Genomic DNA, 13227 nt, shown 5'->3' with positions numbered 1-13227 from the left:
ACATCTCAATTTTTTTCCTTCTATTTCTTCTAAGATTTCTCAAATCAGGAAACTTTTTTGAAAACAACCTTTGTCCCTACTTCCATTTAGCATGAAATAAACTTCCCTTTAATTTAGAGATAATCTCACTAGAAAAAAAAAAACAGCCCAAGATTTAATTTTCAACTAAAAGCATTAGCACAATAGGGTGAAAAGTTAACACAATAAGAAGGACTTTGAAAAAATGAGAAAAATAGAAAAATAGTAGGTAAAAAAAGTTGATTGATTTGATTCGGAAATCTCTCCCTCATAGGATTCCCAGGAGGAATAATAAACCCTGTCTCTGGGGCATTCACAGTTAAATTGGACTAAAAAACACAGTGAAAATAATAAGCAAATAGTCAGTAAAAGGACTTTGTGACTTCCTGCACAGTAGAAGCCCAGACCAAGAAAAGGAGAAAGAAAAGAAGTAATAATAGGATAATATTGTTATTATCATCATCATCATCATCATCATGTCACTGAAGATGCATTTTTTTATCAGTGAAGAGCAGAGCACAATTTTGATATCCAGGCAAAAACAAGCGAAAAAGAAACACATATGGGGTTGTCCTGTTCCTCTCGAGTTTGTTGGTTCTCTGGATTGGGGTTACACTGATGTGAGGAAAACCAAAGCAAAGTTCAACCAGACAAGGCAAGGCTCCTGGAGTTTCTTGTTGTGAAACAAGTCATTCTGGGAGCAGTAGAACTGATTATATTAGTTCAATTTCACCTTTTTCCCCCCTTCTAAGTCTCCTTACTTTTGTCTTCTTCAAAAGATCTGTCCTCCCCATCTCCTGGGACCTTACAGGGTATTACCTGTAAGGTAATAACACTGATTTTCTCAAAACTGGGAAGTATTTTCTTAAAAAGTCCAGACCTGATAAAATCTAGATCAAATTTTAAAAACTGGTGAAGAAGAAGTGACAAACCCACAGAGAGGTGTCACAGCTGTGTAAACTTTTTTAAAAATTAATTCTAGTTGGAAACTTCTATTTTTATATTTTTATACAGTAAATGCCAGTTGGGTTTTTTTTCCCCCTCAATTCAGGTTATCCAGAGCTGCCTCTGGTGAATCAACACCAGGTATGAAGCAAGGACCAGGTCAGGATGAGGATCAAATCTGCAACTTCACTGAAATACTTGAACCATGGCAAGATGCAGCAGCCAGAAGTTTGTTCACCACGTACAGCAAGGCATTACAATGCTGTTCTAATTCTCTCTTTACTAAATAACTTCTGGAAAGTTTTGTTCAACTTGTTCCAGTATCTAAAGGGGAGTTACAAGAAGCCTGAAGAGAAACTTTTCACAAGGGCATGGAGTGATAGGACAAGGGGGAGTGGCTCCAAATTGGAGGAGTGGAGATTTGGATTAGAGATTAGGAAGAAGTTCTTCCATGTGAGGGTGTTGAGGCACTGGCACAGATTGCCCAGAGAAGCTGTGGCTGCCCCTGTGTCCCTGGAAGTGTCCAAAGCCAGGTTAGATGGGGCTTGGAGCAACCTGGAATGGTGAAAATTGTCTTTGCCCATGGGGTTGAAACAAGATAACCTTTGAGGTCCCTTCCAAACCAAATCCTTTAATTATTCACCTGTTTATTCCTTAGCTCAGACATCCCACTTACTCCTAGAAGTAAATGCTCAGCGGGAATAAATCCTCACTACTCCATCAAAGACAACAGTTCCACGTTATACTCCTGGACAGCTTGGCCTTGGATTTGCAAAGCATAAGCACCCTTGCACACCCACATTAAAGTGCTTAGAGAAAGGTGGGGGGGGTGGGGGGGTGGGGGTGGAAAAAAAGAGAAAAAATAAAGAAGGGGAAAAAAAAGGAAAAAACAACAGAAAAAAAAAAAGAAGGCTTCTGCTTTTCATAATGCCTAATCTTTTTTTCCCATTGGCATCCACCAGATGTTGCTTTGGATCAGAAGATAAATATTAAAACCTAAGAAGGAACAAAGCAGGCTGTTTACGAGATGGATTTTCTGATGTCTCTCAAACACTTTAGAAAGGCAGGAGGGAAGGGGGGACTGGAGATGCTTTGATAGGCACAGGGATTGAATTCCGCAACCCAGCGGAGCTCTCTAGTGGTCTCAAGGCTAAACAGCTCTATTGGCATCAATGTGAAAATTAAGAATTTGTTCCTTCAGTCCATCATTTGGAACAACTCTGCAAAAGGTGGAAAGCCATGGAGGGGGTGTAATTTGTGGGTGGATGGAGAGACACAGCACTAACCTGGCCAGGAGTCCAGCAAAATGCCCCTGGGGCAGGGTGTCCCCACAGATGTAGAAGTAGGACACAGATCCTCTCTGCTGGAAGGTGCCCACCATGACTTGGATGTCACATTCAATGAAGGTGGCTCTGTCCTCTTGGCAGTTGGAAGAAGAATGTGTCAGACCACAGAGAATGGCCAGAGAGGCTGCAAGACAAGAGAGGGGAAAATAACCCACAGCAGCCTAAACACCACTGACATTGAGTGTATTTTAGCTACTGAGAGGTGTCATTGCAGGAGGAATCTCTGCCCATGGAACTAAATTAACTTTAAGGTCCTTCCCAACTCAAACCATTCCATCATCCTTGGGCTCCTGATGTGCACCCAGTCTCTCTTTAGGTTCATCCTTTTCAAGGATAATTAGATTTCCATGCAGCTCCTTCAGCCCCATTTGCTTTGTGTGAGCAAAATGTAACTTCCTTTGTGACCTGAGCACCAGGATTGTCTTTTGGATCAAAATTCTCTGTCCAGAAGGAGATGGCATAAGGGATTAAATACAAGCACGGACATTTCTTCTGGGAGAGCTAGAACATGGTTTATAATTCAGGAATATGGCACAAAACTTTTACCAAGGAGATGTGACAACTTAACATATATCACAAGTTTGAAACCCAGAAAGAGTTTTTGAGAGAACTTTGACACAGCTTGGAGGGCTCCTGGGGAACTGGTGGGAACTGGGATCTCCCACCTTGCTTTATAGCTGAGTATGACTTGAGATATGGTCCAAGTCTGCCTCCATTGATGAGGTAAAAATTGTAATGGGAGCAGTTGTTTTGAGGTTTATTTAAAGAACAAGTGGTGTGAACATCTGGAAGAATTTTTTTTTTTTTTTTCATGGAAAGGGTTGTTCAGCACTGGAATGCAATGCCCTGGGAGGTGGTGGAGTCACCAACCCTGGAAGTGTCCAAGGAACATCTGGACATGGCACTCAGTGCTCTGGTCTGGGTGACAAGGTGGGGATCAGTCACAGGTTGGACTCAATGATCTTGGAGGTTTCTTTCCAACCTAAGTGATTCAGTGTGATTCTGTGAGAAGAAATTAGATTTTCTTATTCTAAATCCAGACAAAAAAATGCTAAAATAAAGTATTATAAACTGTCACTGAAGTTCAGATTCAGTTGAAATATTTGGGTTTAACAATTTTAGACAGGAGTCCTTTAAGCATTAAACCATGACAGACATTAAATCTGTTTCTCTCAAAGCTCTGATTTTTGAAGAATATTCATTAATCCTGAACTAACCAAATAGTTGTAACGAACTGCTGAAAAGGTCTGTGGACAAAATAACAGACTGTACTGTAGCATCCAAGAGTATTCCTTAATCATCAGGAATCCAGTCAATGGGAATTTATCAAGAAAGGGTTTTTTCCCTATTTGCTTTTTTAAGTTCCAATTTGTTCAAAAGGTACCTTGTTATCTGGGGAAGTGTCATAGTCAATGAATGTCTTGTCTCCTAAGTGATCCTAAAAAAATGGGGCTTAAAATTTTAAAAATATGAAAGTGTTCTATTTCCCATATTAAAATATTTAGCACATTTTGCTAAAGCTTACTATTTCATATGGGGTATTTCTGAAGAGTTTATAACTCTGTAATGTTTCATGTATTTTTGAAATATTAAAAGCTATCAGTTCATCTGCTCTGAACTTCAGAGAGAGAGTTTACAATTCTTCTCTATTTTTCTTCTCTGGATTTAGAATGAGAAAATAAAGGGACCCACATGCTCACAAATTTTGCAATATGCTTAATTCACTTCCTTCCCAAAATCCAGGGGCAATTTTCTTGCTCAGTACCCAAACAGAGTCAAACACAAACCCTGCCTTGAAGACCTACATCTAAGATAAGTAATAGGCAGAGAAGCCTAAAAGAATGATAGCTAGATTTTGCTTTTATTGTCCAAAAATTCTATCTAGTGCTACTTCAGGTATTCTATGACAACAACAAAAGCTTTCCTGATGTTCTGAGGGCATCTTAAGCAGCACTAAATAGCTCTGTTTTGACTAATAAATAGCATCTAAGAGGACCAAATTCTGCAAAGATTTTGCATTTGCAACAACCTGGAGTAGAACCAATTCATTACAGGAAGGTTTTGGTATTTTTGTGATCTTGAAAAGAACACGGCAGAGTTTTCTTATATGGAAAACCACCCAAACTCTATTTTGGGACCGATGTTGGACATTACTCACAGAATGTCAGGACTGTTTTCCTCAACATTTTGCTGCTGTCAAAGAACTTGCCTGGCTCATGTAGGTCACTGGAAGGTGTTTCCTGCACAGCCCTGAGAGCTCAGCACAAGAACAGTCTGGCATTTCTTAAATAACTCCAAAATGTGGAAATTGGGCATTTCTGCTGTGCTGCTCCAGTGCCATCATCCCAACATTATCATGCCTGTAGGAACAGGCATTATTTCATCAATCTTATCAATGGCTGAAATAATTTTTAACAAAAACCAGGCTAGCAAAGGTATTAATTTATAAAACCTAAGTTTTAGAATATGGCTACAAAGGATTGCAAAGATATCAGAGGAAGCAAAATCCAAGCAAACCCTACCTAATCTGTATACCCCAGAATCAAATTTAGAATTGCTTTTTCTCTCTCAGGTAGAAGGAGGGGAAAATCTCACTGCCTCACCTCACATCTCCTGTCCATCAGATGGAGATATCACTTTTAGAGGTGATGTTCTTGTCCCATCCCATTCCTTCCTTGGGGCTCTCCAAGATCCTCCTGTTTCTTTCCTCTCAGAGGTTTTAATGTCTTTATTCATTTAGGAGGAAGTCTTGGCCTTTCCCTTCCCATTCTTCAGACCATGAAACACAAATAGCCTTTGGTATTGTTGGTGCCATTATCTCCTACCACTACAGTCACAGAAAATATCAACTAAATATTTCAACACACTTTTGGCACATCCTAAAAGAATATTCTGCCCATTCTGGGACACAATTCTTCTCCCTGCTTAATTGGTTAGTGCTCAAACCCCAGAATGAAGCTGCTTTAGGCTTTATACTCCCTATAAAGATCAAACCTGCAATCCCATTTGTGGGATGAATGCTCACAGCTCATTACAGCTTCTCTTTTGAGATCAGACACTACGGCAGCCAAATCTCTGTGTGGTGGTAATGGCTTAGGGACTGACTACCCCCAGCCCTGGCTTTGAGGGATCCCAGCTTAATCCAGGATCCCGGGATGCTCAGCACAAGGGCTTTGTTCTGGGTCACTGTTTAATAACCACTGCTGGACTTGTGATGAGGCTCAAACCTACAGGAGGCTCCAAGGGCAGCTGGGGATTGATTGAAGAACTGCCCAAAGAGTCCCAGTGCCAAAACTCACATCCCTGGTTATCCACTCCTCACAAAATGGACTGTGGAGCAGCAACATGTGCTTAGCAGGGAAGACAAAGAAAAAAAAAAAAGTTAATAAAAGGGAGAGGAGAAAGAGACCTGTTAAGGTCATAGAGTCCAACCTTTGCCCATGAAGAATTGCTCCCTGTGAGACATTCATTTCACAGAGACAGGTTTCAGAAGTCCCAAGAGGCGCCTTTCAAGCATCTATTCCACTGCCTGATAGATCTCACTGTCAGAACATTCCTGCCATGTAATTAATATGCTTTATTTCCCCCTCTTAACTTCATTTCTGGATTTGAAAGGTAGAAGGAACCATTTGGATACTTTGGTTTGATCTCCACAATAAAAATCAGAAGCCCAAGTTTCTCTTGAGGTCCCAATTGCCACAACACCACAACAGACCCTCTTCATATCTTATGCATCTGCTCATACAAATCCCGAAAATTCCCTGGCTCTAGTCCCCATTGTCCTGGCTCAGTGCATCTCCTTGTTAGAACCAAAACTCATTCCTCTCTCTACCCTTGCCCCATTCAAAGAGCTCCACCAAACCACATCCTTTTAAACCAGTCTCATTTCTAGCCTCTAATCTAAATCCTCCTCCCTAAACATGCACTTTTACCAGGGGAGTCTGATTAATGGCAGCTCCAGAACCTCCAACAAAGATCCCAAGAGCTGTCACATCAAAACCCTTAAGTCAGACCTGTTATTCCAAGCATGCTGATGCAACCAGGAAAATCAGGCTCAGCTTTTACACTGATGCATCCTCTTATCAGTTCACCTCCTTTTAAAGGTGCTTTCCTTACCGTCACCTTAATGTAAAACATAAAATCTCAGGGATTGGCTTATTGGCAAAATTATATACGGTATTTACCCTTATAGCACCTTACAGGAATAATCAGGTATTTTCCTCACCTGTCTCAAGCTTCCTGCCAGTTTTCTCATCTTTCACAGGAGCACAACACAGTCCCACAAACATTAACCACGTGTTCTGTAAATTTAACCTGAGTTGAACAGAATCTACAACTGCATTTTCACTCATGCAATGGCACAAACAAAGCAAGAACCAGAGAAGGGGAGAGCTTTCAGGATTATGGAATAATTTTGGTTGGAAAAGCCCTCTAAGATAGAACCATTCTCCCAGCACTGCCAAACCCACCACTAAATCATGTCCCCAAGTGCCACATCTACATGGCTTTTGAACCCTTCCAGGCATGGTGATCAAGCCAGTTATATATTTACCTTTAAAGACTCATGGGTTAATTTGGGTATTTTTCTTTTGGTTTTGTTTTTCCTTGAAGGCAGTGAGGTTTTGTTAATTTTATTTTATTTTGTTAATTATTTTTTTTAAGCTTTAAGGCTGAAAATCAAATTTTAGCTCTGTTCTGAATTGATTTTTCTGCTTCCTGCAAAAGACAACGGTTTTCATAAAAGAGTCTGGTCCTGCATTCCCATTCCTTGTGCTCTGGGTTGAGGATATCTCAACATGGCCAGCTCTTGCCAGTGATCAAACCAAAACCTCGCTGCGACCCCGCTCAATGCCCGTTCCTAAGGAAAGCCCCATGAGGAAGGCTTATGGATGGATCCTGCTGAGCCTGGCAATTCCTCATCTCTTAGAAAGGTTCCTGCTCAAAGGGAAAGAAGGAAAGAAGTCACATTTCCTACCTGCAGAGCATTGCCCTATGGGCTGGATCACATGAGAGCCACATGGACCGGTTGGGGATTCCCACGTGGACATCTCTAATCTCAAGTAAACCAGACACAACATGACCCAGCACTGAGAGCCAGGGCAGCCACTGCCACCTGACATCCCACAGTGCCAGAGGAGAGAGGGTTCTGCTTCACAGCCCTCAGGAACAGAAGAAATGCAGCTTAAACTCTTCACATCAGTTCGGTGAGCAGAGAAGGGAAAGGTCAGACAAATATCCAACTTGGACACAACACTGAGGGGCCCTGGGGCACCAAAGATCTCCCCTTCCCATTCCTTCACAGTCCTGAATCCCTGGAGTCTCTTTGCCACCTCTCCTATGTGGACAAGGCAGTGCAAGAGAGGTCTGAGCACTGGATGTGCCAGCACCAAGTGGCAAAATCCCCGAGGCTATCAGCACAAAAACCATGAGGTGAGACTGGAGTTACTGCACTTAAACCACCCTAAACATGTTGAGGAGCATGGTTAAAACCTTAAATACTAAAAAAAAAAAAAAAAAATCCCTAAATGTTAAGCATTAGATTCACCCATGCCAGATGTAGATGTGCACAAGCTGAATACAGCTGTTTTAAGGAGTACAAAGAGCCTAAAAAACACAGATTTGAGCAGCCCGCAAAAGGATTTTTTTTTTTTTAAGAAAAGAAAAAAAAAATAATTGCTTGTAAATATTTAATTAACAAATATTTTGCAACTCGGCTGGTGAAACTGGCAAGGCTGCAAAACCCGGAGCAGGAGAGAGAGGGTGAGGCAAGGCTTCCTTTTGCATTTCCTCTCCAGACACACAACCAGTGATCAGCATTCACTTGCTGACATCTAGTGACAGGAACAAGCATCGGGGTCCTGCCTGTAAGATTGTTTTCCCCAGGCTCCCTCTGCCACCAGCCACCCAGTGAGTTCTGAATACAGCCTGGATCAATGTGATTAAATTTTAGTATGCTGTTCTCCCTGCAATAACCAGGGTGCCCCGTTTTGTGCTTTATTTTTTTCCAGCACTCGAGCACCGTGGTTTTCTTCTATTTAAAATAACAAGCTGTTTTGTGGTCTGTGCCTAGGCCTTGTTTAAAACAAAGAAAACTGAGCTCTTTATGCCTTCTTGGTGTCTCTTTTTGAGTGCTTGTGGTCGAGTCTTAAAGCTGTTTTTCTTTCTCCCTTCCATCTTTTTTAGTATTCGTCAAGGCACTGGAACTAGAGGACATTTAAGGTTCCTTCAGCCAAAATATTTCTGGGATTCTATGAAAGGAACCGTTCAAAAGGACAGGAGTAAATTTAGAATTTGGGAGTAAGTGAGGCTGAAGAGAGCACCTGGATGCCTCTTGTCCCAACCCTTGCTCAAAAGAATGCTAAATTTCATGGTGGGGTGGCTTCTTGGCAAATAATTTATCCAACTTCTATTTTGGAGGATGGATATTCCACACACCTTTGAACAAACCCCTATGAATTTACCTTGATGGACACTCTAACTTGCCCCCTTTCTTTCACATCCACAAAGAATAAGAGGTGCATTTCTGGTCACCTGCATACTGGATGTCTGGACAGCCTCAGAACAGCAAGTATTTCTGCCAATCTGCAGATCTTCTCCAACTTCAGAAGAGTCTGAAATGTTAACCTTCCAAATCTTGGAATCCCTGAATCACAGCACCATTTAGGTTGGCAAAGATCTCCAAGAGTGCAGAGTCCAAGCTTTGATTGCTCCTCATCTTGTCACCCAGCCCAGAGCACTGAGTGCCACATCCAGTCATTCCTTGGACAACTCCAGGGATGGGGACTCCACCAAGGAGTCAAACACCAAGGTGAATTTCCATGTTTAGAATTTGAGGAATGGTACATGGCTCAGAACTGAGACTTAAAAGCCTTAAATTCTGCGTTTTGCAGATCTGAGAAGCCTAATTCTGAGCCTTCAGTAGGAAAAGGAGGCAATGTATCTTGTCCCAGAAAATGCTCATTTTGAAGAGTTAGCTCCAAAATTCAGGAAGGGTTATTTCTCTCAAAGAGAGATGTGGAGATCATCACGTCTCTCTCCAGTTAAGGAGGATGCTCTGGTCATGATGGATGATCCCATCCTCATCTCAAGGAAGTCAAATCCTCATCTCCAGCTTCCCAAAGGTATGAACTGGCCATGGTCTGTCATTTGTTCACCCTTCCAGTCATTCAATCTTTTCCTTCTACACCTTTACTCCACCAAGGCCATCCCACCACGTAACCAAAACACAAAATGTGTGTGGCTACAGAATCAAAGAATTGTTAAAGTTGGAAAAGATCTTTAAGATAATCATGTTCCACCATCATCCCTCCAACACTATGTTCACCACTAAACCATGTCCTCAAGTGCCACATCCACACGTATTTCTTAACACTTTTCAGGAATGATGACTCCACCACTTCCTTGGCCACCATCTTCCAAAGCTTGAAAACACTATGTGAAAAAATTTTCAAATATCTAAACTGAAACTTCCCTGATGCAACTTGAAACAGTTTCCTCAGAAGAAAAGGCCTTTAAGAGAGTTTAATTCATTAAGAAGATCATGGTGGCTAAGAGGTGCTTGGGTACCCAACCCTGCAGTCCATATACATGTTTACATGGGGAGCTTTCCCAAGGAAAAACTGCTGTGAGGAAACGATGTCATGCAAGTGTGGCCACAGGCACATGCTGGATCTAGTCCAATGTCCATAGCCACTGACACAAAAACTCACCCTGACACCATCTGTCCTCAGAGTGAGTTCAAAAAACAGAATTCATAGATCCATGGAATCATTACAGTTGGAAAAGACCTCCAAGATCCTCAAGTACAAACTTTGTCAGTGTTCTGTTAGTTCCTTTTCTCTCTTCAGGGCTGCTCCTTGTTCCCCTGGGATGAGATACACTAGGACTCCCCATTTTGGGTAAAAGCTTTAGGGGATGTTTTTATCACAATGACAGTTTCACAGTTTTAACTGACCTTGTAGGCGTGGGGCAAGGCAGCTCAGCTCAGTCACTGTCATGTTGCCCAGGAGTTCACAGCTGGTGCCACAGACTGTGACCCAAGTCTTTCCTGGGGAAAACCCAGTTCCAAGCAGGTAAACTTGTCCTCCATTCAAGCCACCTTAGAAAAGAACAGAAAATGGGATTTAAGACAGAGCCTGACAGCTAGCTCTCAACAAAAGTGGTTTTTTTTCATTCATAATTTTTGTTTTCATGACAAAAAGCCCACGTCACTGCAGTGCCTCACACAAAACCCTGTGGAGGAGCTGCAGCAACCCTCCATGACTTACCCCAGTTGTGACGTGCAGCTGTGACTGTCAGATGAGAAATGAACACCAGGCTGGAGGAAGCCCATCCCCTGGGAATATCCAGGCCCAGCACAGGGTACTCGCCCACAGGGAGCAGAGGAGCTGTGCATTGCAACACGGAGCGACTAATGGTGATGTTGCTGCAAGGAAAATCTCCAATGAACACCTGGATAATGTCCATCTCTGTGACCTGTGATACTGTCAAAGTTAAAAGGAGACCAGTGGAAACAAGTGAAAGGAAAGCTGGAGTAAATTCCTCACTGTAACTTATTGTTCCAAGGTAATAGGAGTGCCCATCCACTTTCAGACTCAGAGCCCTCGTGCCTTTCCCCGGAGGCACCGTGCACTGGATGAACACACAGGTGATGTTGAGAACAAAGCAAGGGTGATGGTCTATGAGGACTGAAGTCATCCTCTTTCCCTTCAGAGCCAACCCAGCTAAGCTGAGCAGGCCTCCCCCATTGGTGCTGAAATCCCGTGGGTAAAACTGGTACACCCAAGGCAGGATGGTGAGAAGGTTGGATGTCCCTCTGAAACAAGCATGGCCACTTTTCCTGCTGGATATGGAAATGTTGTGCTCCCCTGGGGCCAGGCAGGCTGTCTGGCACTTGATGATGGTCTCATTCCAAAAAGTCACCTTGCAGGCAGAGCTGTTATCCATATGTACCACGGGGCTGTCACCCTGCCATGCCAGCCTCTGTCCTTTGATTGTCATGTGGGTGGATGTCCCGTTGGTCTTCCAGGTCACCAGATGTACCAGGGGGGTCCAGTGCTCCTGAAGGTGGAGTGTACAGTCCCCAAGGCACACACTGCGGACCCCATTGACAACCACGGTGACACTGAGAGCCCGAGATGCCTCAGCCGGCCACTGAGGGTGCAAAGGGTGAGCCCCTGGAAGGACAACACAGCTGATGGAGTCATTGTCAGACTTCTGGATCTCACAGGAGTAATTACTCTCCAGGCTGACTTGTGTCAAATTTCTCCTGGATTTCAAAGTAATACCAGTTATAGTGAGCAACATCCCACCACAGATTGATCCTTGTGATGGGAATATGGAGGTTATCTGTGGAGTTATTGTGAGGGACTGCTGCCTTGCTGTCACTTGAGCATATCCCAGCTGCCTCTGGATGACCTGGATGAGGAAAGTCCCAGGTTCCAGTCTGCTCAGTGGCAAAGAGCACTGATAAGACGTTGCAGACTGGCTGCCCCATTGAAACTCAAGCTGACATTCAGTGTGTCCAAGCCTAGCCACAGATCCAGTGATGTTTATTCCCTGAATGCTCAAGAGCAGGCTGCCATCTGTGATTTCTGTTTCAACAGCAGTAACGAGGGGAGTCAAAGCTCTTTGGTAGCTAAAGGTGGTGGTCCTATTTGCAAAGAGAGCTTGTTGAAATGACCCACTGCTGATGGCTACATTTACTCTGACAGAGATGTCACGTGAATCTTCATTAGACAAATTAGCAGCTGGTGGGGTCAGGCACCAAACTGTCTCTTCTTCCAGGCGAGTAACTGTACAGGTTTGATTGTCCATTGACACGGAAACCAGGGCAAGATTTTGGCTAAAGCCCACCCCAGAGATTGTGAGCAGTGTTCCACCTAGGAGCAAAGCAAAATAAGGAAGAAGGGTATTATATGCAGAAGAGGAATTCATTACTATCTCTGAACCATCTCAAAGCATGATCTTTAAGGTCCCTTCCAACACAAATCCTTTATGATAAAGCTGATAAGCATGACAGGCTGAAGGAAAGAAATAAAATCCTGTTGTTTTTTTTTTTTTTGGACAAGACAGCTAGAGACGATAGCAGCCATACATCAGGATAATCCTACATGGACAAGAGGCTAAGGTAACAAGTAGTCAGGGATCTTTGTGGCAGTAAATGACTGTAGAAAGCCATCACAGAAATGGAAAAAGCTGCTGTGAAAGACCCCTGAGAGTAAACAGAGGCTGAATTCTTCATGGAATGGGACTGTCCCCACAGGTGAGTGGGGAGGTAGTTTATTCCCGATGCCCACAGGGAAGAAGAACACAATTGTGAATATTTTCAAACTTAGTGTCAGATTTCATAGAAACACCAAATGGTTTGGGTTGTAAGGGGAATTAAAGACCATCTCCTTCCAAAGCCCTGCCATGGGCAGGGACACCTCCCATTATCCCAGGTTGCTCCAAACCCATCCAAGCTGGTCCTGGATACTTCCAGGGATGGGGCAGCCACAGCTTCTCTGGGCCCCCTGTGCCAGGGCTACACCACCCTCACAGGGAAGAGCCCATCCAAAGGCTCTGTCCATTTTCCTTTTGTTTGTAGTACTGGTACTCCCAGTGTCCTGCCCTGCTTCAACCTCTTTAACCATTAAGCCCATTCTCTTCCTTTTCCCATGATCTAGCTGAAAAAATAAGTTGGTTTATGATGAGATTTCTTTTTAAATGAGCCCAAATCCTTAACCCAGATACACACACAAGTGTTAGAGACAACAAAAGATTACAGCTAAGGGGGAAGGGACTAGTGCTTTTTGCAGCAAAGAGGTTTTAATTCAGCTTAAGCCATTCATAAAACCACAACCAAAGGGTTAATCAGTTCTTATTTAATTTTCAATTTACCCTGAAATATAGAAAGAAGGGTAAAACTTCTTTATTT

At 43.0% G+C, this 13227-nt stretch overlaps 1 protein-coding gene across 1 annotated transcript in view; it reads right to left on the bottom strand.

The window, feature by feature from the left end:
- The window catches only part of PKHD1 (PKHD1 ciliary IPT domain containing fibrocystin/polyductin), a 235402-nt gene that overhangs the window by 182118 nt on the left and 40057 nt on the right, over positions 1 to 13227 (bottom strand). The window contains exons 32-34 of the mRNA XM_072926279.1: positions 10577 to 12190; positions 10264 to 10407; positions 2250 to 2433 (exon numbers count right to left, since the gene is read on the bottom strand). Coding sequence (XP_072782380.1) covers positions 2250 to 2433; positions 10264 to 10407; positions 10577 to 12190 — 1942 coding nt within the window. The remainder of the gene's footprint in view (positions 1 to 2249; positions 2434 to 10263; positions 10408 to 10576; positions 12191 to 13227) is intronic.

Source organism: Taeniopygia guttata, chromosome 3, assembly GCF_048771995.1.
Source record: "Taeniopygia guttata chromosome 3, bTaeGut7.mat, whole genome shotgun sequence".
Classification (NCBI taxonomy): Eukaryota; Metazoa; Chordata; class Aves; order Passeriformes; family Estrildidae; genus Taeniopygia; species Taeniopygia guttata.
This window is presented reverse-complemented; position numbering and strand designations above follow the sequence as displayed.